We start from the raw sequence: 21738 nt of genomic DNA, 5'->3' as shown, positions 1-21738 counted from the left end.
CACTTGGGATCCCATTTTTAAATGTGTTACAACTGCAGTATCTAGACCTAAGTCATGCTAGGACAGGCTGACACTACAGCTTAGGAGAAAAAAGTTTGAATCTGAATCTAAGAAACTAGAGGAATCCTGAAATGCTCCTCCCAATAATTTAACTATCTTATTCCATTTTCTACAAAAGTTAAGCTATTAGTATTAATAAAAGGGAAAATAATTTTCCAAATATAGGGGGCCAAGTGCAGGGGTTCAGGCCTGTAATCCCAACACTTTGGGAGGCCAAGGAAGTAGGGAATCACTTGAGGCCAGGAGTTTGAGACCAGACTGTGCAATATAGTGAGACCCTGTGTCCATCAAAAAAAAAAAAAAAAAAAGTTAGCTGGGCATTGGTGGCATGTATCTGTCATCTTAGCTACTTGGGAGGTAAAAGGATTTCTTGAGCCCAAGAGTTCAAGGCTGCAGTGAGATATGATCACTCCACCATACTCCAGTCAGGAAAACAGAGTGAGACCATGTTTCTTTAAAAAAAATAAAAATAAATTTAAAAGAAAAAATATAAACACGATATGATATATATATATATATATGGTTCTGTCTACAATTTAGGTTTTCTTATTTTGTTTTGTTTTTTAAAATGGAGTTTTGCTCTTGTTGCCCAGGCTGGAGTGCAATGGCGTGATCTCAGCTCACTGCAATCTCTGCCTCCCAGGTTCAAGTGATTCTCCTGCCTCAGCCTCCCAAGTAGCTGGGATTACAGGCATGCGCCACCACGCCTGGCTAATTTTTGTACTTTTAGTAGAGATGGGGTTTCACCATCTTGGCCAGGCTGGTCTCGAACTCCTGACCTCAGGTGACCCACCGCCTTGGCCTCCCTAAGTGCTGGGATTACAGGCGTGAGCCACTGCACCCGACCTACAATTTAGTTTTTATAGTTGATGAAAATGCCTTGATGTATGTGTGAGTATTTACTTAATCCCTTTATAATCCTACTGTAATCTTTATAATTATTCTGTTCTATGAAGATATAACAATAACAGCTCACATTTATTTCGAACCTGTTCTATGGAGATATAACAATAACAGCTCACATTTATTTAGAACCTATCTGTGCTCTACATACATTATCTCATTTAATCCTGTCTGTGGTAGATATTCACTATCTTCCATAAGTGAAGAAATTGCAACTTATGGAAATTAGATAACTTGCCTAAAGATACACAGATACAATCATGATTTGAACTCAAGACTCAGCTAAGACCATCTGGTTTCAGAATCTCAGCTCTTAATAACTGGGTAAACCACCTTTGTGTTAATATGTTTATTTTTAAACGCCTTCTGTGAGGGCAAGAACCATATCTTTTCTTAATTGTTGGGGTCTCACAATTAATTTCCATCCATATGGCACATATTTAATAATAGCTGAAAATAAGGAAGAGGATGTTTTATTGCTGCTGATTACTGCTGTGACGCTAAAAAAATCAAATTTCTTATTCTAATTGACCCAGAGACCAACAGTAAGATAAGGCAAGGCCAGCCATTCAGCATCCCTGTTACCTGGAACTACAGTGAGGGTGGCTTGGATCTCCATTCTCTAAAAAATAGCGTATTAATAGAAAATTTGAGGTATAAGACCAGCAGATGATGAGATAATTGCCATCCAAAAGAGAGTTTGTTACTCACAGTCCCCAAGACAAGGGGGCATGCCATGGCAGAGGGTTCCACCCGGGGAAGCCCTGGGATCAGTCGGGAGGCAGAGGGAGAAGGAGGAACTGCAGACATGACCCTTTATTGTGGTAATCTGAGGGAAGGAACAGGTGAGGCAGAGTAAGCAGGCTTAGGACTGGCTAGTTTGATTCATTTCAGTGCACTCTGGAGTATAGGAGTTTCCATCTTTACAAGGGGGCATATCCTACCCACACAGAAAGTTTAGTGTCCATCAAGCATTGCAAAGCAGAGTTGCAATTATTTCCCTTGAATCCACTTTATTAACAAACTACATTCTGTACCCTAGTGTATGTGTTTATACAACACACACACACACACACACACAGAGGACAATTTGCCCAAATGCGAGCTCAGCATCAGATACCACCCCCCACAACTCCTCGACATACCATATCACACATTCTCAAGAGCCTATGTTTAGTGGGCCAAAGTGGACATGGCCCTTTTGGTTTTTTCCAAAAGCTTTAAAATACATTAAAACAAAGTAGAGGCTAGACCTGCTTATTTTGAGCTCACAACTTCCTTAATACCAAAAATAGTATTTTTAAATTCAACAGAACTGCTTCCTCCAGGAAATGTTTTCTTCATAGTCATGGCAAAATCAAACATCACATTATTTCAAGTTTCAGCAAACATTTTATTCTCCTCATTAATGTCTCAAAACTGTTGGAAGCTAAAGCCTGAAAAAGTCCTTTAGTAATAAACGTAAATGTTTTACAAAGAAGAAAAAAGAAGTTGCAAGACGATGTCCATTTCTGTTAAATGTATTCCTATTTTCCTTTGGTAAAGTCCCCAAACTTGAACAAATTAGGCACAGCGTCGATAGAAGTAAAAGAAGTAATCGGTGAAGAATATTCCAGCAAAATAAGGATCAGTTGAACAGTCAGCTAAATCCTGTCAGGAAAGGAGGAAAAAAGAGGAAGATTAATGTAAAAATGAACTGTGGTTAAAGTGATTTTTTTTTTATTGCTCAATTTCTTTCACACTGAAAAGAAAAAGAAAAAGCAAGCTTACCGGTGCAGCTACACGGAAATGGAACATGCTGTCAGAAAACAGGGCTACAGGGAGGCTCCAAATGTGCTGATATCCCTAAATAATTAATAAAAGAGGATCCATTTCATACATGCATTTGACAGTCAGTAGGAAAGAGTACAGGCTGAAAAAGCGTTTCTTCAATGACTGTAGGAGAAGTATCGGGATCACAGCTTTTGATGGGTGTTGCTAGAACAGTCGGCAGATTCATAAGGACACAAGGAAGAGACTGAGCCAAGCCCTGTGACTAGGGTTGGCCAGGGAGGGAAAACACTGGCAATTGGTTCAATGTATCCCTCTCTCAGCGGGGAACAGAGGAGGCAGAAAACATTACCTGTGTCATCTCCTGGGAGATTTCTCTGTGGCTTTCCATCCCTTTGGTTTCCCTTTTACTATGGAAACATATATTTCCAAGGGTGAATTTGCACTGGAAGACTATCAATGGCTCTGTTGTGCTTCAAGAGACAAAGAAAAGAAAGAGCACATGAAAAAGCAGTTACCAGCTTCTGCTAGGATACACCTTGATAAGAAGAGGGTCTAATGGGAACATAACTAGGAAATCCATTCAGAGTTCACAATAGGCATTGTATTACACGAAGCTCACTGATGCCAATAGGCCAGCTCACATCTCATTACTACAAAAAGAAACCCAATCTCAGATGGCTACTGAAATAGTATATGATGGTGTCTTTTTTTCTTTATTTTTATTTTATTTTTTCACAGAGACAAGGTCTCGCTATGTTGCCCAGGCTGGTTTCAAACACCTGGGCTCAAGCAACCCTACTGCCTCAGCCTCCCAAAGTGCTGGGATTATAGACATTAGCCTGGCTGTGTATGATAGGTTTTAAAACCTAATCTTACACCAAAACTTATCTGCATATGTGTTTTTTATAATTTTTGGATATATTCCTTCTCTTTCCACTGGCACTGAGTTTGCATTTATCTGAAGCTTTCAGGATTTTTGATTTTGCAAATTCCGGGTCTAGGCAGATACTGTTTAAAATAAAAAGGCAAATAAATACAGGAAGGAGTTTGGGAGTGAGTCCTATCAGAAATCACTAGATTTTAAAGCTATCAGAGTTGAAAGTCTGCAAGAATATATGGTTCTTCTCTGGAGGTTGGCCCGTTAATCATCATCAAGAGGATGTGATCTATTTGTCTTTGGGAACAATCCTTTTGCACGAGTTAGGGCAACCTACAATCTCAGTTAAGTATATGTGTTATTTTTAAGTCATCCATTTTATAAAAAATGGTTTGTAAACTAAAAGTCCTGATTTAGCCGCTGAAGGTGATCTACCACTTCAGGAGATATAGCATATAACCTTGTTTCCTTCCACTAAAAGCCAGAAATGAGTAAGAAAATGTTATTCTGGTTACTCAAGGAATGCTAGATAATAGTATTTTCAGTTTATAACAATAGTACATTTAGCTTTTGCTCTGCCTTGAAATATGGTAGGTTCTGAGTCACAAAATATTAGCTGCTTAAAAGAAACCTTTCCAAGGCAAGCAGTTAGGTTGAGTGACATTCGTTCCTCACAGAGGCAAAGTGGATGAGAAAAAGAGTATGAAGCCTGAGTGAGACGGAGGAAGAGGCAGAAGGCATGCGGTGAAGGATGGAGGAGGAAAACAGAGCTGGGCAAGCAGAGGGAGAGAGGGGAGGACAGAGGGAAGGGAAAGAGTGATAGAAAAGGAAGGGAAGAAGAAAGGAAATGTGGAGGGGGATGGAAAGGAGAGACTAAAATCAGGAGGCACAAAAAACCATTTATCTTCATGGAAAGTAGCTCATTGCATAATTTTTTAGTGGAAGGTCTTTAAGTGCCATAATCATTTAAAATATCTGATAAGAATAGGTTAAGTTAGAGTTTTGTGATTTAGGAGGAAAGGTAGTCCTAATAAAAGCTACCATTTACTGTGTGCTTATGGTATGTCAGGAAAGGGCAGTGTCCTTACATGTCTCATCTCACTGGGGAGGCAGGACAGGACAGTGATGGCTGAGAGGATGGACTGAATTTGAAGCCCAGCTCCATCACTTACTACCTGTGATTTTCAGAACGTGTGTGTGTGTGTGTGTGTGTGTGTGTGTGTGTGTTTTACATGTTCTGAAACTCTAAACCCAAGTGTCTCCATCTCAAAAATATAAACTAGGGGAAAAAAAAACAACTGGGAGGGTTGCTGTGAGGATTTTATGACCCAGTATTAAAGTGTAGCATATAGTCTGTGCTCAGCAAATGGCAGTTACTAATTTCACCATTATTAATAATTCTCACAGCAGCTCTATGTGCTATGGTGTAATGTAATACTTACATTACAGATAAAGAAACAGTAGCTCAAAGAAGATAAGTGGCTTGTACAAGATCACAGAATTAGTAAGTGACAGAATCCTTGGACCCTGGTCTGTCCAATTCCAAACTCTGGTTCCTTTTTTTTTTTTTTTTCTGTCTTTTGGAAAATAGGAGTGGTATCTGCATTAACATTGCTACCGGGAGCTGTGTATCTTCCCATAGGGGGCATGTTATTACTCTTGTTCCCATTCCAATTCTCTCTCCAAGTGAGAGAGTCAGGGGAAGTCTACAGCTTGTGAGCATCAAACCAAAATCACTCCCACTTTGTAGGCATGGGTATAGAGTTTAGAGCCCTTCCATTGCCTGAAGAAAGCCCGGATGATCACAGCCCTCATTTTGAAAACCTTTCCCTCAAATGGCCCACCTCTCAAACCATCATCAGTTAACACAAACTGATAGCTTTCTGCCTCTTAATGTACTGACCAAATTGTGAAGTAAATCCAGACTTGCTATTCAACTAATGATAAAAATGAAATTATTTTTACAGCCATGCACTTACTTTATTTCCAGAGAGAACTTGACATTGGTGGGTGTGTGTTTATTAACAGGAATATTGTAATTATAATTTCCAGATCTAATTATGGAAAAAAAAATAAAACCACAAATCAAAATATGTAGGAAAGTCTTCAAAGGGCTTTTTGCTACTCATTATATACTATAAAAACAGTGAAATATTATATAGTTAATAATAAATATAGAAAATTGAGTTCAACTTAGCATCATTTTTTGTTGTTGTTTTTAGGATATACCTGTCAAATTTCAGAGTAATCTCTTTCAGGTCTTAATATAAAATGTACCATAAAAAGTTACAGTTTTTTAGAACACACAGAAACAAAAATGATGGAAAGTCTAATCCCAGACCAGGAAATGCCTTTTTCACACAGGAAATGACTTTAGTCCCCTTTAAAGAGACACAGATTTCTGAAGACAAACGAAGCAAAGGCTCAAACTAACAATGCCCCTAGAAATAATAAATACATTTTTTCTATCCTAAATGACTCCCTTTTGAGCAACACTGGGAGGAAATATCAGGTACTTTTAGAATCTGAATCTGCTAAAATTGTTCTAATTCTAATTACCATTTAGTAATGGAGAAGATTGCAAGACAAGTGCTTATACATAGATCCCCCCACACCTTTCAGAGAGATACTTGGATAAAAGGGAAATTCCTTTGATTCGTATTGTAATGAAAAACTCCAGCAAAAAGACATATGGTCTCTAAAACAAGTTCTCCTTATGACCTGACCATCCCTTGAATTATATGGAAAAACAACTTAAAATCAGATTGATGGGAAAAAGAGTCAGTCATTTTATTTTTAAGTAATGCTAAACTAAGTTGCTAAAAAGGTAAAAAGCAAAAGTAAAGGAAATGGAAAGATCTTGCATTTTGCATTGGATAGGTATATTACAACAAAACGAAACATTATACACCTTGAATGTAAACAATTTTTGCTTGTCAATTATACATCAATACAGCTGAAAATAACAAGAGTGCAACTTGCACACCAAATTGAGAACAGTGTTATTTCAGTGAATCGACGTATTTTTTAAAATAGAAAGATCTGCATTGGGATCAGGAGCAGTTTGTTTGACTGGGGGAAGCTTAGATAAACGGAATTCATTTCCTAAGATGTCTCTCCCATTACCTGCATGCTTCACAGCAACCCAACTCAGTTTTGAAAGTATCCCCATCTTATAGCTGAGAAATGGGTATTCGGGGAGAATAAACATCTTGTCAAAGTTCTAGGACTTGAACTTGAATCATCTGACTCTTCACTATGTCATCTTACCACATTAATTAATATCTGTATCTGCCACTTACAGGTGATCTTAGGCAAACTTTTTTAAGTATAACTGAAATTTAACTACAAAACAGGGATAAATTATACCAACCTCATAGGGATTTTGTGAGAATTCAATGAGATCATGAACACAGAGGTCATAAATAAATCATAAAGCACCATACATGTTACTTTTATAACTCACAGCCATCATCAACTTAAAGCCCAAGTTACATCAGGTTGGAAAAGAAAGGAGGCTGAAAACCCACAGGATTTATGACACTAGTTCAAATTATAGGCCTTGCCTTTAATCTAGCAGGTGCCTAAGAAACAGTTGTCAAACTAAGAAAAATAACTCCCCCATTCCGTGTGTGTGTGTGTGTGTGTGTGTGTGTGTGTGTGTGTGTCCGGGTTGCACTCTGTCATCCAGGCTGGAGTACAGTGGTGCAAACACACAGCTCACTCACTGCAGCCTTGACCTCCTGGGCTCAAGAGATCCTCCCACCTTAGCTTCCCAATTAGCTGGGACCACAGGTGTGTACCATCATGCCCAGCTAATTTTTTTGTTTTTTTTTTGGTAGAGATAGGATCTCATCATGTTGCCCAGGCTGGTCTTGACCTTGAACTCCTGGGCTCAAGCAGTCCTCCTGCCTCAGTCTCCCAAAGTGCTGAAATTATAGGTGTGAACCATCACGCCCAGCCCTCTCCAATCTTAATCCCTACAACTGGCACACTGTACTCTTTGAAGCAACTTGCACCATCTGCTTCTAGATGTATCATTACCTTGATACAGGTAATAAGGCATACCTGTAATCCATAAGGAGATGGATGTTGCTGATAACTTTTGCTATATCTGATTTTTCCCTCCTATCTGAAAAGCTAAGTTATATTTTTTCAGCAATTAAAATAATGATATCCCTTGTTATTAAAATATACAAAGTCAGCTCACTTGTAACTTGGAGCCATCAGCAACAATGTCTTTCTTGTCTATAAAATTAACTGGCAGCTCTGTGCCCTTAATATGTGCCCTCAGAGAGTCAGGAACAGAACTGCTCCCTAGGCTTTCTGCTTTGGACTTATCCATTAAACGAGAAGACTGGAATAACTGGGGCTGTGGCTTATTGACATTTGTTAATACCAACCGTTTTATGATTCTTTCTCCCACCATGTAATCAAGATGTTTTCACTTAAGGAGCAATGTAAGCACACATTGATTTTATCATGTAGCTTTAGCTTCCACTGCAGTCTTAAAAACCCAGAGCCATGGGTAAATTCCAGAAACAACCAGGGCATGCTGGGGAGGCTTACCTACCCGCACTGGAGGCTTCGACTGCAATACTGATGATCTATTATTTGCTGGATTTCCATAATCTGAATAGAACTGATCGTTGTATCAATCCCTGAATTGAGAAGAAATAGACAAAAGAAAATAAACTCTTCTGAAAGGGAAAAGAATATTGTATTCCAGCCACAGTCCTCAAATTACACAATGGGAAGTAAGAGTTTCCCAGGTAAAGAGATTCCATTTGTATTCGAATGGAAAAAAAAGGGGGGAGGAAAAGAAAGGGGAGAAGGCCTTTTTGGGGGTTATAGTACATTTTAGAAAAACTAATAAAAACTCAGGCTCCAATAAACATCCCCTATAACATTCAAGAGAATTTCTGGACCATGGAAGTCCTACTAAATCAAAATTTATTGAAAATGGAGGGTGCAACATGAAATGCAATCTGTTTCAGAACACAGAAAACAAACTATAGTCAGAATAGAAGAAGAGGGCAGGAAGTTTGAACAAATTATGAACATCCATGGAGATCAACCACAACTTGTCTGACAGTGAGTGACCATTTCTAATGCCTCATTAGTGGTTAGGGTGGCATCAATTACAACACACAGTCCCATGGATATACGTGGCAGGCAGGCTGCAGCCTTTGTCCCTGCTCCTCACTCCAGCAATGCTTTTACAACTTGTTAGTCTGCCTGGCTCCACAAAGCCAAAGAATACTGTCACTTAAATGTCAACTTACAGTCACTCCTCCAGTCAGGGCCGCTAAGAGCATTTCTTGCCAAGAACGATTTGCTTTTGTCTTCTGAAAAGAAAACAAGTCTGTCAATCTTGAAGACTTGTTCAGGAGAAGAGAAGAAACCCCATGTGTGACCTAGTTCATCTCTGTGAGTTGAGTGCTCCCCACCCTTTCTGTCTCCCATCCTTCAACCCATCTAATCTCTATCCTATTTCTTACAGATCTAGTTTATTCTCCCCCTTCTGCAAGAAGTCATCTGTTATGGACTAAATTGGGTCCCCCTTCCCAGCTACCAAATTCAAATGTATATGGTGAAGCCTTATCCCCCCAGTACCTCAGAATGTGACTGTTTTTTGATAGGGTCTTTAAAGCAGTGATTAAGTTAAAATAGGCTGTCAAGGTGGGCTCTAATACAATCTGACCTGTGTCCGTGTAAGAGCAGAAGATTAGGAGTCGGGCCTGGTGGCTCACACCTGTAATCCCAGCACTCTGGGAGGCCAAGGCGGGCAGATCACTTGAGATCAGGAGTTCAAGACCAGCCTAACCAACATGGAGAAACCCCATCTCTACTAAAAAATATAAAATTAGCCAGGCATTGTGACACATGCCTCTAATCCCAGCTACTCAGGAGGCTGAGGCAGGAGAATCACTTGAACCTGGGAGGTGGAGGTTGTGGTGAGCCAAGATCGCACCATTGCACTCCAGCCTGGACAATAAGAGTAAAACTCTGTCTCAAAAAAAAAAAAAAAAAAAAAGCAGAAGATTAGGACACACAGGGAGACCCTAGGGCTATGTGTGCACAGAGGAAAGATCACGTGAAGACACAGCAAGGTGATAGTCATCTGCAGACCAAGGAGAGAAGTCTCAGAAGAAATCAGACCTGCTGACACCTTGGTCTTGGACTTCCAGCCACCAGAACTGTGAGAAAATAAATATCTGTTGTTTAAGTCACCCAGTCAGTGGTATTCTGTTATGACGGCAAAGTGGACTAAGAAACCATCCCTAACTAGGTCTGCAGCTCACAGATTCTGCCTTTCCAATGCCATGGCATTTATTACTGAACCATCAATGCAATCATCAACCAGTGATATATCTGTCACCATACTGAAGGGGCATATTACCTCTGTATTATTACTTAACTTTTCAAGTATTTTTGCCCTTTCCTGACAATTCCAGAATAGGGAACGTCTACTAACATTCTTTGAATCCTCTGTAACCCCTGGCATAATGTCTTGCTCAATCTATGGAAACCATCTTTCTTTGATTAATGACAAGCTAATGATAGTTTTATTTCCTATCTAGCTTATGAATGAACATTGTTAATTGAAATTATTATCTTTAGATTATCTGGATTCTTTTATATCCATCTTAATATTGCTATCTCAGGATTACACATACTAATGTAAAAAAAGAAATAAATAACCAAGGAATCTCTGTTTGAACACCTCCAGTGACAAGGGACTCCCTGCCCATTCTTCTGCTGGGCAATGCTAAATACCAGTTTTCCCTTTTATTGAGCTAGCATCTGCCCTCCTGTTGATCTTCTTTTGATCCTGATATTACTTCTTGAGTGAGTATAACAGGCCCTAAAGTCAACTTCTCTGCTCAACTGAAGCCTAGCTCATATGAAGTTGCAAAGGAGTAGAGACATACTCATTAGTCATATTTATTTTTCTGAGTGAAAGCAAAGGCTATGAAAGATATAACATCTGGAAACTAGTAAGGAGAAAGAACTATTCCTGGAGATCCCAGTAGAAAGCATGGAGATGGGAGATGGACTGTTTCATGGAATAATCCCTTTAGAGTTGAGTCCAGGTAGCACCAGGGCCTAGCATCAAATGTATATTGGTCCCTATTGGTTTTTCAACCCTGCCTACTTCTGTGACCTCTCTGCTGCTTAATATAGCCTGTTAAAATAGAGAATAGGTTCAAGGGCAGTCAAGAGAGTGGGTAAAAATGAAGAAAAATAGGAGCAAGACTATCCCTACAGTAAAATAATGAAACATTAACCTTCTTCATACAAATAGAGTTTGTGGTCTCTAAAGATAAGCAAAACTTATAAAAAAAAATTGAGTATGCCTTCCCAATTGCTTAATAACTTGAATATGAAATGTTAGAGGAAATTCTGTGGGACATATATTTTTGCATTGAAGGATAGCGATATAATTACACCTACTATTTATTGATGCCTACTCTTCACTGAGCATTGTTCTGAATGCCTTACAAAAGTCCAAGAGGGAGGTTATCCCTGCTTGACAGATAAGCTAAGTGAGGCACTAAGGACTCAGCTTGTAGACAGGAATGAGGAGTTTCCCATTCAAACCATCTGATTCCAGAGGCCACAATTTTGCTATTCCGGGAATATGTGAAATGTGATCCATGCAGGAAAAAAATTGAGCTTAAAGTCTAAGGCAGAGGTGTCCAATCTTCTGGCTTCCCTAGGCCACATTGGAAGAAGAATAATTGTCTTGGGCCACACATAAAATACACTAACACTAATGATAGCTGAAAGGCTTTTAAAAAATTACAAAAAAATTCTCATAATGTTTTAAGAAAGTTTACAAATTTATGTTGAGCTGCATTCAAAGCCGTCCTCGGTCACATGCCATGGGCCGCAGGTTGGACAAGCTTGGTCTAAAGTAAGGCCTGAGATGCAGCCAGCTGAAAGGAGGAATCAGGCTGCGGGGTGGGGCCAGAGCAGGCTTGTAGGGAGGGAGCCCAGGGAGTGGCTAGGCTCCTGTCATCACCCAAAAGGCATTTTAAATGCAATTTTGAAAAGGTAACCATTCAGATGAATGTTGTTAAGGCTATTTTTTTAATGTATCTTTTTAAAGTAGATAGTGAAAGCAATCATTTAGTGGGTTGCTAAGTATGCCTAACAAAATAACTTTATGAAGTTTTGGCAGTCTTTTTTTTTTTTTAATTTGCAGATTTAGATCTATGTTCAAGTTTCAGTATCCAATTTCAGGATAGAAAGCAAAAGACAATACTTGGGGACAATCACTCCTAAACATCCCTATCCTGGTTATAACTCCTCTCACTAGGTGGAAGGACTAGTTTACTTAACCATTCACCTAACTGTGGGCTCCTTGAAGACTACATCCTGTTCACTGTTGTATCCCAGATAGAGTAATGCTGGGCTCACAGCGGTGCTCAATGAATATGGGTGAAAGGATGGAAGGAAGAGAGCCAGGGAAAGAGGAAGGAAAAGAAGAGGGAAGGCCAATTTAACCTCTAAAAAACTTTCCTCTTACACATTCACAGGCAAATTTCCCAGGGGAACGGTGCAGAGGGATGCTGAGAATGAACATGGGAAGCTAGACTCCTTTACTCTATTAGCAAAAGGAAGCAAAACAGAACTGGAAGGCAGGGTGAGTGTCTGAGCCCAACATGGTGCTTTCCATTAAGAAGAAATGGGTCCTGATACATGAGGAGTTTCTAGAAAACTGAATATTTATTTTCCTTTACATGTGAACACATACGCTGCCAAAAAGACCTCCAGATTTCTTGGATTCTAGCTATTCCAGTAATAATTTCCAAATACGTTTCTACTATAAATTTTGCTTAAGACGGCTTCCACAGAAGGTTATAAATTTACAAGGCAAATGAGGCATAAAGAGAAGTGGAAACCAGGACTTTTCTATCCTGTGTGTTTTCTTCTCCTACCTTTTGTCCTACTTGCCTGCTGAATTTGCAGAAAAATAGCTCATTATAAATTTTGGCAATAGAACTACAGATTTGCCTTATTCCACAGAACTGTGTTTTCAGGTCCTGGAGACATAAAACCCTATGGATACAATTGAGTACCCGGTGGGGTAACGTTTTCTTAAAAAAAAAAAAAACAGCAATAAATAGGTGGGAATAAGGAAAGATAATCTTGCAGATCAGAATTATAAAAATGATTTTTCAAATGCAAGAAATAAAATTTAAATCTCCCGTAAAACACCTTCCATTTGACACTTCTCTGAAACAAGATTATTTGACTCTGAAAGGCTGGTTATAGGAAAACCATAAATCTTCCAGTAGTCATACAGGAAGTTATAAAGGCATACTGTCAGTACCTTCTAAGGTTGATCTCATTTTACAAATGCCTTCCAGTGATATTCATTATAAGCTTCATATAGTACATTCCCTGAGGTTTTCATTATAAAGTTGGAGATATATTTCACAATTGGTGGATGAGCTCTCCCAATAAACTAAATTAGAAACTTCTGGAGAGTAAAGATTTAGGATGGTGCCCAACAAAAGCATACTCCTGTCATGGTAGAAGGTGTATATTGCACTACTTGTAAGACTGTATTGGCGGCTGAGTCCAGTACAGCATCTTGGATACCTTTCTCTTCCCTTCATTGAACCAGACTCATGTGCTATGAAGAAGCCAATGAGCCCCACTAGTCAATGGCTGAGTCCTTTAACACAGGGCACCATTTTCTTCTGGCCATTCACTTTTCTCAGAGTCGTGGTCTCCAAAACAAAGTGAACATGAATTCCAGATATTTTTAAAATCTTCACCAACTCTAATATATTCTCCAGAATTCCATAGATGCTTTTCTCCACAGGCTCGTTACTTTTTAATATCTAACTCTCTTGTCTACTTAAATCTTTACTGGTTCCATGGATTAAAATCTAATTCATCACATTCAGATGGTTCCTTAAAGTAGAAGCTCAATATTCCAAAATACTTACTTTCCACTTCCTGATTAGTCTTACCCAAACTTTTTATTAAGTGAGGCGGAGTGGGAGAGATAACCTTTCTAAAAGACACTTTACACAGATAAGATCAACTTTGGCCCAAAAGAAGAATAATGACACGAGCTCAGTATGTCATAAAAATGCTGATTTCCCTTCGCTTACTTTATTATAGTCTTACTCCTCAGGAGGAGGCTCATAAATGTGTTTAGGGGTTTAGTAAACTGTTAGATATTACTCTGCATCCCACTGAGAGCTTTCCTAAGTTTTTTGTTGTTGTTGTTACTCTTGAATTTCTTTTTTATTTTTATTCCTTAATTTTTAATTGGTCTTTAATGCCTTAGAAACATCTGGCTGAAAAGAATAGTTTCCTAGACTTCTCCTCTTTTGTATTTAGAAGGCTGCTGTTATACAGTACCCTGAACAGAGGGGAAGAGTAAACCAGCAGCAGAAGAGAAGAGGCTTTGCTCAGACTCGAAAATATCCCACATCAGGGACATTGCAATGGACAGAGGCAAACTTACCAGGAGGAGCCAGAAAGGGCCATAGAGTGGATACTTTCTGTACCTTCTAGAGTTGATCTCAGGTACATGCACATCCCATGTCCAAATCAATGGAGGCAGGATGGCAAATGGGAAGGAACCCAGGACAGGGAAGCAGGGGACCCAGATTTCAATTCCAACTTTTCTAGAAACTCAACTGAGGAATCTTAAGCAAGGTCCAGTGCCTCCATTTCATCAGCTGCAAAATGGGTAATTTGATATAAATCAGCAGTTCTCCTGACATGGGGTCCTTGGAACCTCGGGTGATTGCATAAAGGGGTCTGTGGTGCTATCTGTAGACTTGAAAAGCAACATCTCTCCTGTAGATTTGTACTATTTTTCAAACGCCACTGTTGGAGTAATAAAAACAATTCAGTTAAAAGCTTAACTGAATTTATAGTTACATTTGCCCTTCATGTATTTTCTCAATCACATCATTGTAAAAGTATGCTTATAGTGGATTCTCAGGGCCAAAAAGTCAGGTGCCACTTGCGTAGCTGTTCTCTGAGATTCTGTGACTAAATCGCCAAAAGTTTTTGGGTTTTCTGAAGACAAAAGTGAATCAAACATTTGAATCCTTTCCATTTTTCTCCAGTTGACAAAAGCAAGAGGCAACAACTTTCCCAGTGTATCACAGAGCCTAGTAAGGCAGAACATAAATTTCATTTGTAGTCAAAGAAGCTGTTAGTTCTGTCTGGGTGGACACAGCCTGGCACCATGGAGCAAATTTTCTTTCCTTAGGAGTCACTTCTTTCTTTAGGATTTACATAGCTATAGAAACAAGATGAGCAGACACTCATCTTGTTGAGCAGACACTCATCTTGTTTCTAGGCTACTGTTTTTAGGGGAACATTTCTAAAAACAACAATAAATGAGTATACATTTGGAAGAATTGTATATAATCTTGTGGACATGATTACACTTGTAGCCCTTGATCAAGTTTCTGTAATTTTTTTAACATGAAAATCCGTATTGTCACAGAGAGCAACAAGCCTCGATCTGGTTTAATAATGGTTGTTCCTCCCAATACAGTGATGCATTGCTTAACTACATGATCCTGTGAAATATGTCATTAGGCAATTTCATTGTTGTAGAAACAAGATGAGTGTCTGCTCATCTTGTTTCTAGGCTATTGTTTTTAGGGGAACATTTCTAAAAACAATAATAAATTAGTATACATTTGGAAGAATTATATATAATCTTATGGACATGATTACACTTGTAGCCCTTGATTGAGTTCCTATAATTTTTTTAACATGAAAATTCTGCATTGTCACAGAGAGCAAAAAGTCTTGATCTGCTTTAAAAAGGGCTGTTCCTCCCAATACAGTCATGCATTGCTTAACTACATGAATATGTGAGATACGTCATTAGGCAATTTCATTGTTGTACAAACATCACAAAGTGTACTTTACAAACCTAGACTGTACAGCCTGCTACATACCTAGGCTATATTGCTTCTTGGTTGCAAACCTGTACAGCATTATACTGTAAATACTGTAGGCAATTGTAACACAATGGTAAGTATTTGTGTATCTGAATATATCTAAACGTAGAAAGGGTACAGTAAAAAATAAAGTATAAAAGACAAAAACTAGTCCACCTGTACAGGGAATTTACCATGAATGGAGCTTGCAGGGCTAGAAGTTGCTCTGAGTCAATTAGTGAGTTACTGGTGAGTGAATCTGAAGGCCTCGGATACTACTGTAGACTTTATAAACACCATACATTTAGGCTATACTAAATTTATTTTTTAAATTTTCTTTCTTCAATAAATAATTAACCTTAGCTTACTGCAATTTTTTTACTTTATAAACTTCTACATTTTAAGAAACTTTTTGACTCTTGCAATAACACTTAGCTTAAAACGCAAACGCATTGTACAGTTGTACAAAGATATTTTCTTTCTTCATAATTTTATTTTATAAGCTTTTTCTATTAAATTTTTTTTTTACTTTTAAACTTTTTCATTAGAAACTAAAGTACAAATACACACATTAGCCTGGCCTATACAGGGTCAGGATCATCAAGACGTCACCAGGCAATAAGAATTTTTCAGCTCAATTATTATCTTATGGGGCCACTAGTATACATATGGTCCATTGTTGACTGAAACATGTGGCACATGACTATATTCCCTTGATGTGAACAGCTGGTTACTTCAGGAATGAACTTGTTCAGCGGTCAAGAAACCCTTGAAAATGAAGAGTGGACCAGTCTACGACCTCTTCCTATTCAGTATCTGTTATTAGTACATCTCTCATAGGTGAGATGGTCTCTTCCGAGGACCGCTTTCAGAAAAGAACTTCAAGTGTCTCCAGCATGGGCTCCCAAAGTAAGAAAAGTGTTTACCAGCCACAAGGTTCCATGTGCTTTCACAAGGGATCAAAGTCTTGGGGATTTCTGTGGTAGTTCTAGATTTTTTCATATTTAAAAATATTGAGAATAAGATGACTGAAATGAATTCCTTTATTTAAAATGAAGCTTTAGTTTCACTCTATAGGGATGCATCTGCTCCTAAGTTCAATCAAAAATAGTTTTCATGAGAAAAGCTCAATGCTTCCTATTGCTGTAGTGAAAGAACTCTGTGTCTCAGCTTCCTCACCGGAAAAAAATTGGGATCATAATGGCACCTCTCTTGTAGGCTTGTGAAGATTAAATGATTTACTCATGTAAACTACTTATGACAGTACCTTGCATAGAGTAATACTTCATTACAACATGATAATCATGATGATGATGATGACAACTTGTAAGTTATTTAACCAAGACTAGGATATGCAATAATGTCAAAAGGAAAAGGAAATGACATTGCACCCCAACATTTCAACCACTGACCATATTCTACGTAGGTCATTAGCACCACTTATAAGTATTCTGGTTCATCTTCTCCATACATGTTAGGTCTGTTCTTCCCCATCCGTTTTAAAATTAGACATGACCAATGTGACGTGACCTGCTTTGGCCAATAAAGTATAAGCAGAGGTAACATGTGTTATACCTAGGTGGAAGCTTTAAGAGCCAGTACATAATTTGCCTTGTTCTTTTACCACTACTATGGAGACTGTGGAAATAATTATTGTGATGGAATCTTCATCAGCTAGACTTTAAATGACATGATGACTAAGAACCCTCTTTTGATTCACATTTAATATATAGAGTGAGTCAGAATTAAATTTTTGCCATAAGAATCCACTGTTATTTGAGAGTTATTGTTATGACAGCATCCTAATCAATAAGCCACAGTAATATGTATCCTTATTAGCATCATCATTAATATTACTCTTTATTAATATGTGTATATAGAATAAATTTTTAAAAACAGTAATAAATTAGTATACATTTGGAAGACTTGTATATAATCTTATGGATATGATTACACTTGCAGTCCTTGATTAAGTTTCTATACTTTTTTTTACCATGAAAATTCTGTTACTTGAAAAACATTGGTATGTGTGTATGTATGTGTGTGTCCCTAGGAGGAAGAGGAAAAAGTTATTCTGAAAGTGGAATGCCAACCTTGTGTTTTTCACTGCCTTAAATCTCACCCTGAACTCTAAATTAGAGTTTCCAAAGTCTCTTACGTTTTGCCCTAGTTGGTTTGGGCAGAGAGCCCAGATACCACATCATTTTTAAAATTCTAAATGAGCCAAAAAAAATCCACCCACGTGCATGTAATTACTTCACTTGTGCTACTATTACTATCCTTGTTGGCAATGGACAAATGAGAACCTTTCACTTGGTGAGAATTATAAGTACTTGAATCAACCAAAATTTCATTCCTGGGCAAGTAACTCAATATTACAGATGATTGATAGTTTGTGTATTTGTGTTTTAAAGATTTTGCCACCCCAAATAGAAGCATGGAACCATTATCTGGAACCATTAATGACCATCTAAGTAAACTGTGACAAGAAAAACAACCTCAAGTTCAAAGCTCTAGTTGTTTCTCTTCGAACATCATTTACCTGACCATTGCCTCTGATGGAATTCCTTGTCTTCAGATTGTCTTTGCACAGGACTTGAAAAGACTTCTTTCATTCCCCAGATGGGGCAGCAATAAATCTCCTGACATGGCAGGATTTCACAGAAAGTAATTTCAGGTACTTGTAAGGAGGCCGGTGTGGTTGCCAGGGATGTATTAGGTGCTGCAAGGCATTGGGCAGGGGGGAGGGGAAGCAAGAAGGTTAACCTGAAACGCTGGTTTCTTCTGTTGACAGTTCACTTGAAACCAGGTTTGAGGGTGAGGAATGTAAAGCCTTTACCTGAGGAGGAGGCTGTGGACAGCAGAGCCGGCTCCTGAGAGCTTGTGATATTGTCGGAGAAAAAGAATGAAATGATTAATGAATGAGGCCTGCAAAAATCCTTCTCTCCAAAGGAATTTTACGCCAGAAAATTGAACTGAACTCTCACCTTGGAGGTAGATTTGGGACACGTCGGGCTTGATCTTTTAAGCTAAGTATATAAAGGGCGACTATCGTCAAGGCACTGTCAAAAAAAAAAAAAAAAAAAGGCATTATGTGGCAGATTTGTTTCCAGATATATCTCACACATCCAGCTGGCCAGAGATGTACTCTCACAGGCCACACAGATGGGAGCAGGGGGGAGGGGGTGGCCTCGGCTGACAGAAACACCATGGAAACCAGCACAGTTATGCTTTTCTGCCCTGGAGAGAAAAAGCCCTCAGCTTCCTGGAGCGCAGAGGCTCCTGGGACACTCCATGCTGATGGATTTTTTCCACAGAGCAGCCCCCCAGCCCTGGCAAGCTGTCTCAGAGGTGCCTGTCACTACTGGAAGATTACAAGAGGAAGCATGTAAGTGGCTGGAGGCAACTGCTCCTTGCAGGAAAGAGTCAGAGCCCAGTTTGCATCCCACTGGTGGAGGGCATCGGCACTGTCGCATCGGGAGATGGAAGGCAGCACAGGTCTAGTCAGCTGTGGAGGCCAAACCCTCTGGCTGCTTCTCTGACATCTTCCTTCCAGCTGCCTGTCTTTTCAGAGCACAATACACTGAATAGGTCAGAGGAAGGAAAAGAACTGCAAGAAAGTATTTGTTTCCACACTGTGAGACTTCAAAACAATGAGGATGTCTTCTCCCCCATGACTGGAACTTATATAAACAAACGGAAGCTTTTCTTAAGAGTTCCGAGCCTTGGGAAGCTATTCCCAATAATCCTCATGCATCCAAATACTTCGTGTTCTCCTCTTTGGGAGACATCTTTAGAATCCTCTCACAAGTCACACAGAAAGTCTGCTGATGGCTTTACAGCTCCATTTTGTGCTAGGCTTGAAAGAGTTACCTGACTTGACTTCTTGCCAGTTTGACTTCACACCCAGTTTTCCAAACTTGACTCCTCATTATTTTGCTTCCTATCAAAGGTGCTGGATTTACCATTATTATGATACACAAGAAAACTGTGCCATATGTGCTCATAAAGAACAAATTCCCAAAGTGTTCTCAGCAGCAGCTGGTTACTGCCCAGCAGGCACAGCTCTGCCTGGGAAAAGTGTTGCTGAACCCCAAAGATGCTGTCAGATAGAATTTATAGTGTCATCGTGGCAACTGTTTGCTGTGGTCCAGTTAATAGAGGCAGGAGGCAGAGAAATCCTAGGCAGACAGGGTTGGGTCCCCAGTGAAACTCCACCTTAAAGCCAAAAACAGCCTGAAACCCACAGCCCAGAGTGAGAACTTCTATTCCTGTTTTCCCACTCTCTCCCAAGTGGGTCTTTCTGAATAATACCTTTTAACCAATCGAATGCTGCCTTTTCCAATAATACCTATGGCCTGCCCTGCCCCTATCCTGTGCCTATAAAAACCCCAGACTCAGTCAGTAGAGACAGAGATAACCTGACTTTGGGGAAGAGATGACCTGACTTCAGGGAAGAGACAACTTGATTTTGGGGAAGATGACCTGAACTTTCCATCCCCTTTTCAGCTCCCCTCTTTGCTGAGAGCTGTTTTCTTTGCTCAATAAAATTATCTGCTTTCATTGCCCTTCAATCATCAGCATGACCTCATTCTTCTTAGACGCTGGACAAGAGCTTGGGACTCACCGAGCATGGGTACCAAGAAAGGCTGTATCATTGACCCTTTGCCCTCACCAGTGGTGGGCAGCTGCCCCATGTGACAAAGCCAGGGGTCAACTAAACTGCTAACACGCTGCTGTGCATTGGGCTGCAGATGGCAGAGCTAAAAGCACTAATTAGCACACTAATACCTGCTCTGGGGTTTCGGGGTCCCAGGAACTCTTACCAGGGCACTGCCACATTCACCTTGGGGTGACATGCCTGGACTGGCCACGAGCCTTGCATGGAGCTTGCTCCTGTATCAGCACCTGGAGTGGCCGACCAAACCCTGCACTCACTCTCTCATGTGCTCCCACTCAGCAGCACAGCGAGCCAAGTAGATGGGGCACTGCTGCTGTGAGTCCAGCAAAAAGGCTGAGAAAAATCCTGTGTCACAGTCTCCCCTTCTTTGTTCTCCTACCTCTCCCACGCTCCATCTCCCCATTCCAATACTAAAATACTCTTTATGATTTGTGTCCAGCATCTGCCTCAACACAAAGCCCAGAAAACTTCTAGGACATCTTTGGACATCTTTTCCATTCTTTGGGGGCAAACCCTGGTTTTGATCCTACTCAGGTGTACCACATGCCAGAAGCAAGATAGTAAGCCTAACACCTACCATCTGCAGTCTTAGTGGTAAACAATATTGGAAATAATAAGATCTAATAAGTGTGTTTAAAAAGCAGTCTCTTTACCTTACAATTAGACTTCTTATAACTTTTCTACCGGACTGGGGAATCTGTGTCTCCAGAGAATGCTAAGTATGTCCACTAAGATAGAGGTTCACATTCTTCCTGAGTTGGGAATCCCAGCAGGAGAAGACAAGCACACCTGGGAGAATAAGAAAAGTGCAAAGGCTTCTAATGGGAATTCTAGGTAGTGGTGTCAAATACTTGGGTGTCTCCCTACAGTGGGCAGTAGCAAGTCACAAGCGAAAACACTAAGGAACAAGAAGGGCACTGATAAAACTACACTATCTTCTGTAGCTGGGATGCGGCTTTAGGTCAAGCAACTGGAAGCACTTTGAGACCACAGCTTGCTTTGCCCCTGAGAATAATTGTCTCTCCTAAGACAGGCCCCAGAAGCCAGTCCTTTCCCAGGCTAACAAAGCATTTTTTGAGTGACAGATAAATATCCTTTCACCATGTGAATAGTCCGACTAAGAAAAAACCAGGTGCACTCAAAGGCCCAGAGAAGACAGGCAAGAGAACACAGCAAGATGACCAGGTCTCAAAGGCCCAGTGTGGTGGGGGAGGGGAATCACAGCAGCAGAAGCCTAGAGACCTGAGAAAGGGCCCTGCATTCTAGCAAAGGCCTGCCTTTGCGGGCTGCAGAGGAGGGATGGCATCAACAATTGCCCAATTTGCATACCAAATACTGCTGTCCTCACTGTATTTGCTTGATTTAACTGCTTAGTAGATTTGGCTACAATTCCATCACATGGTATATCTTGGTATCCCTTTGGTGAAAAGTCTTCACTGAAGAATCCAGGAGAGTTACCATAAATATGAGTGACCAAGGGAGAGTGGATTATACTTGATTTCCTA

At 39.8% G+C, this 21738-nt stretch overlaps 1 protein-coding gene across 1 annotated transcript in view; it reads right to left on the bottom strand.

The window, feature by feature from the left end:
* Nucleotides 1-2335: 2335 nt before the first annotated feature.
* Nucleotides 2336-21738, bottom strand: part of MYRFL (myelin regulatory factor like) — a 115974-nt gene continuing 96571 nt past the window's right edge. Inside the window, exons 19-27 of the mRNA XM_021923357.2 lie at nucleotides 18540-18614; nucleotides 18392-18432; nucleotides 18095-18274; nucleotides 8899-8961; nucleotides 8187-8274; nucleotides 5593-5667; nucleotides 3086-3206; nucleotides 2734-2808; nucleotides 2336-2613 (exon numbers count right to left, since the gene is read on the bottom strand). Of these exons, the coding sequence (XP_021779049.1) occupies nucleotides 2527-2613; nucleotides 2734-2808; nucleotides 3086-3206; nucleotides 5593-5667; nucleotides 8187-8274; nucleotides 8899-8961; nucleotides 18095-18274; nucleotides 18392-18432; nucleotides 18540-18614 (805 nt within the window). The 3' untranslated portion in view covers nucleotides 2336-2526. The remainder of the gene's footprint in view (nucleotides 2614-2733; nucleotides 2809-3085; nucleotides 3207-5592; nucleotides 5668-8186; nucleotides 8275-8898; nucleotides 8962-18094; nucleotides 18275-18391; nucleotides 18433-18539; nucleotides 18615-21738) is intronic.

The sequence above is a fragment of the Papio anubis genome, chromosome 9 (genome assembly GCF_008728515.1).
Source record: "Papio anubis isolate 15944 chromosome 9, Panubis1.0, whole genome shotgun sequence".
Taxonomy (NCBI): domain Eukaryota; kingdom Metazoa; phylum Chordata; class Mammalia; order Primates; family Cercopithecidae; genus Papio; species Papio anubis.
This window is presented reverse-complemented; position numbering and strand designations above follow the sequence as displayed.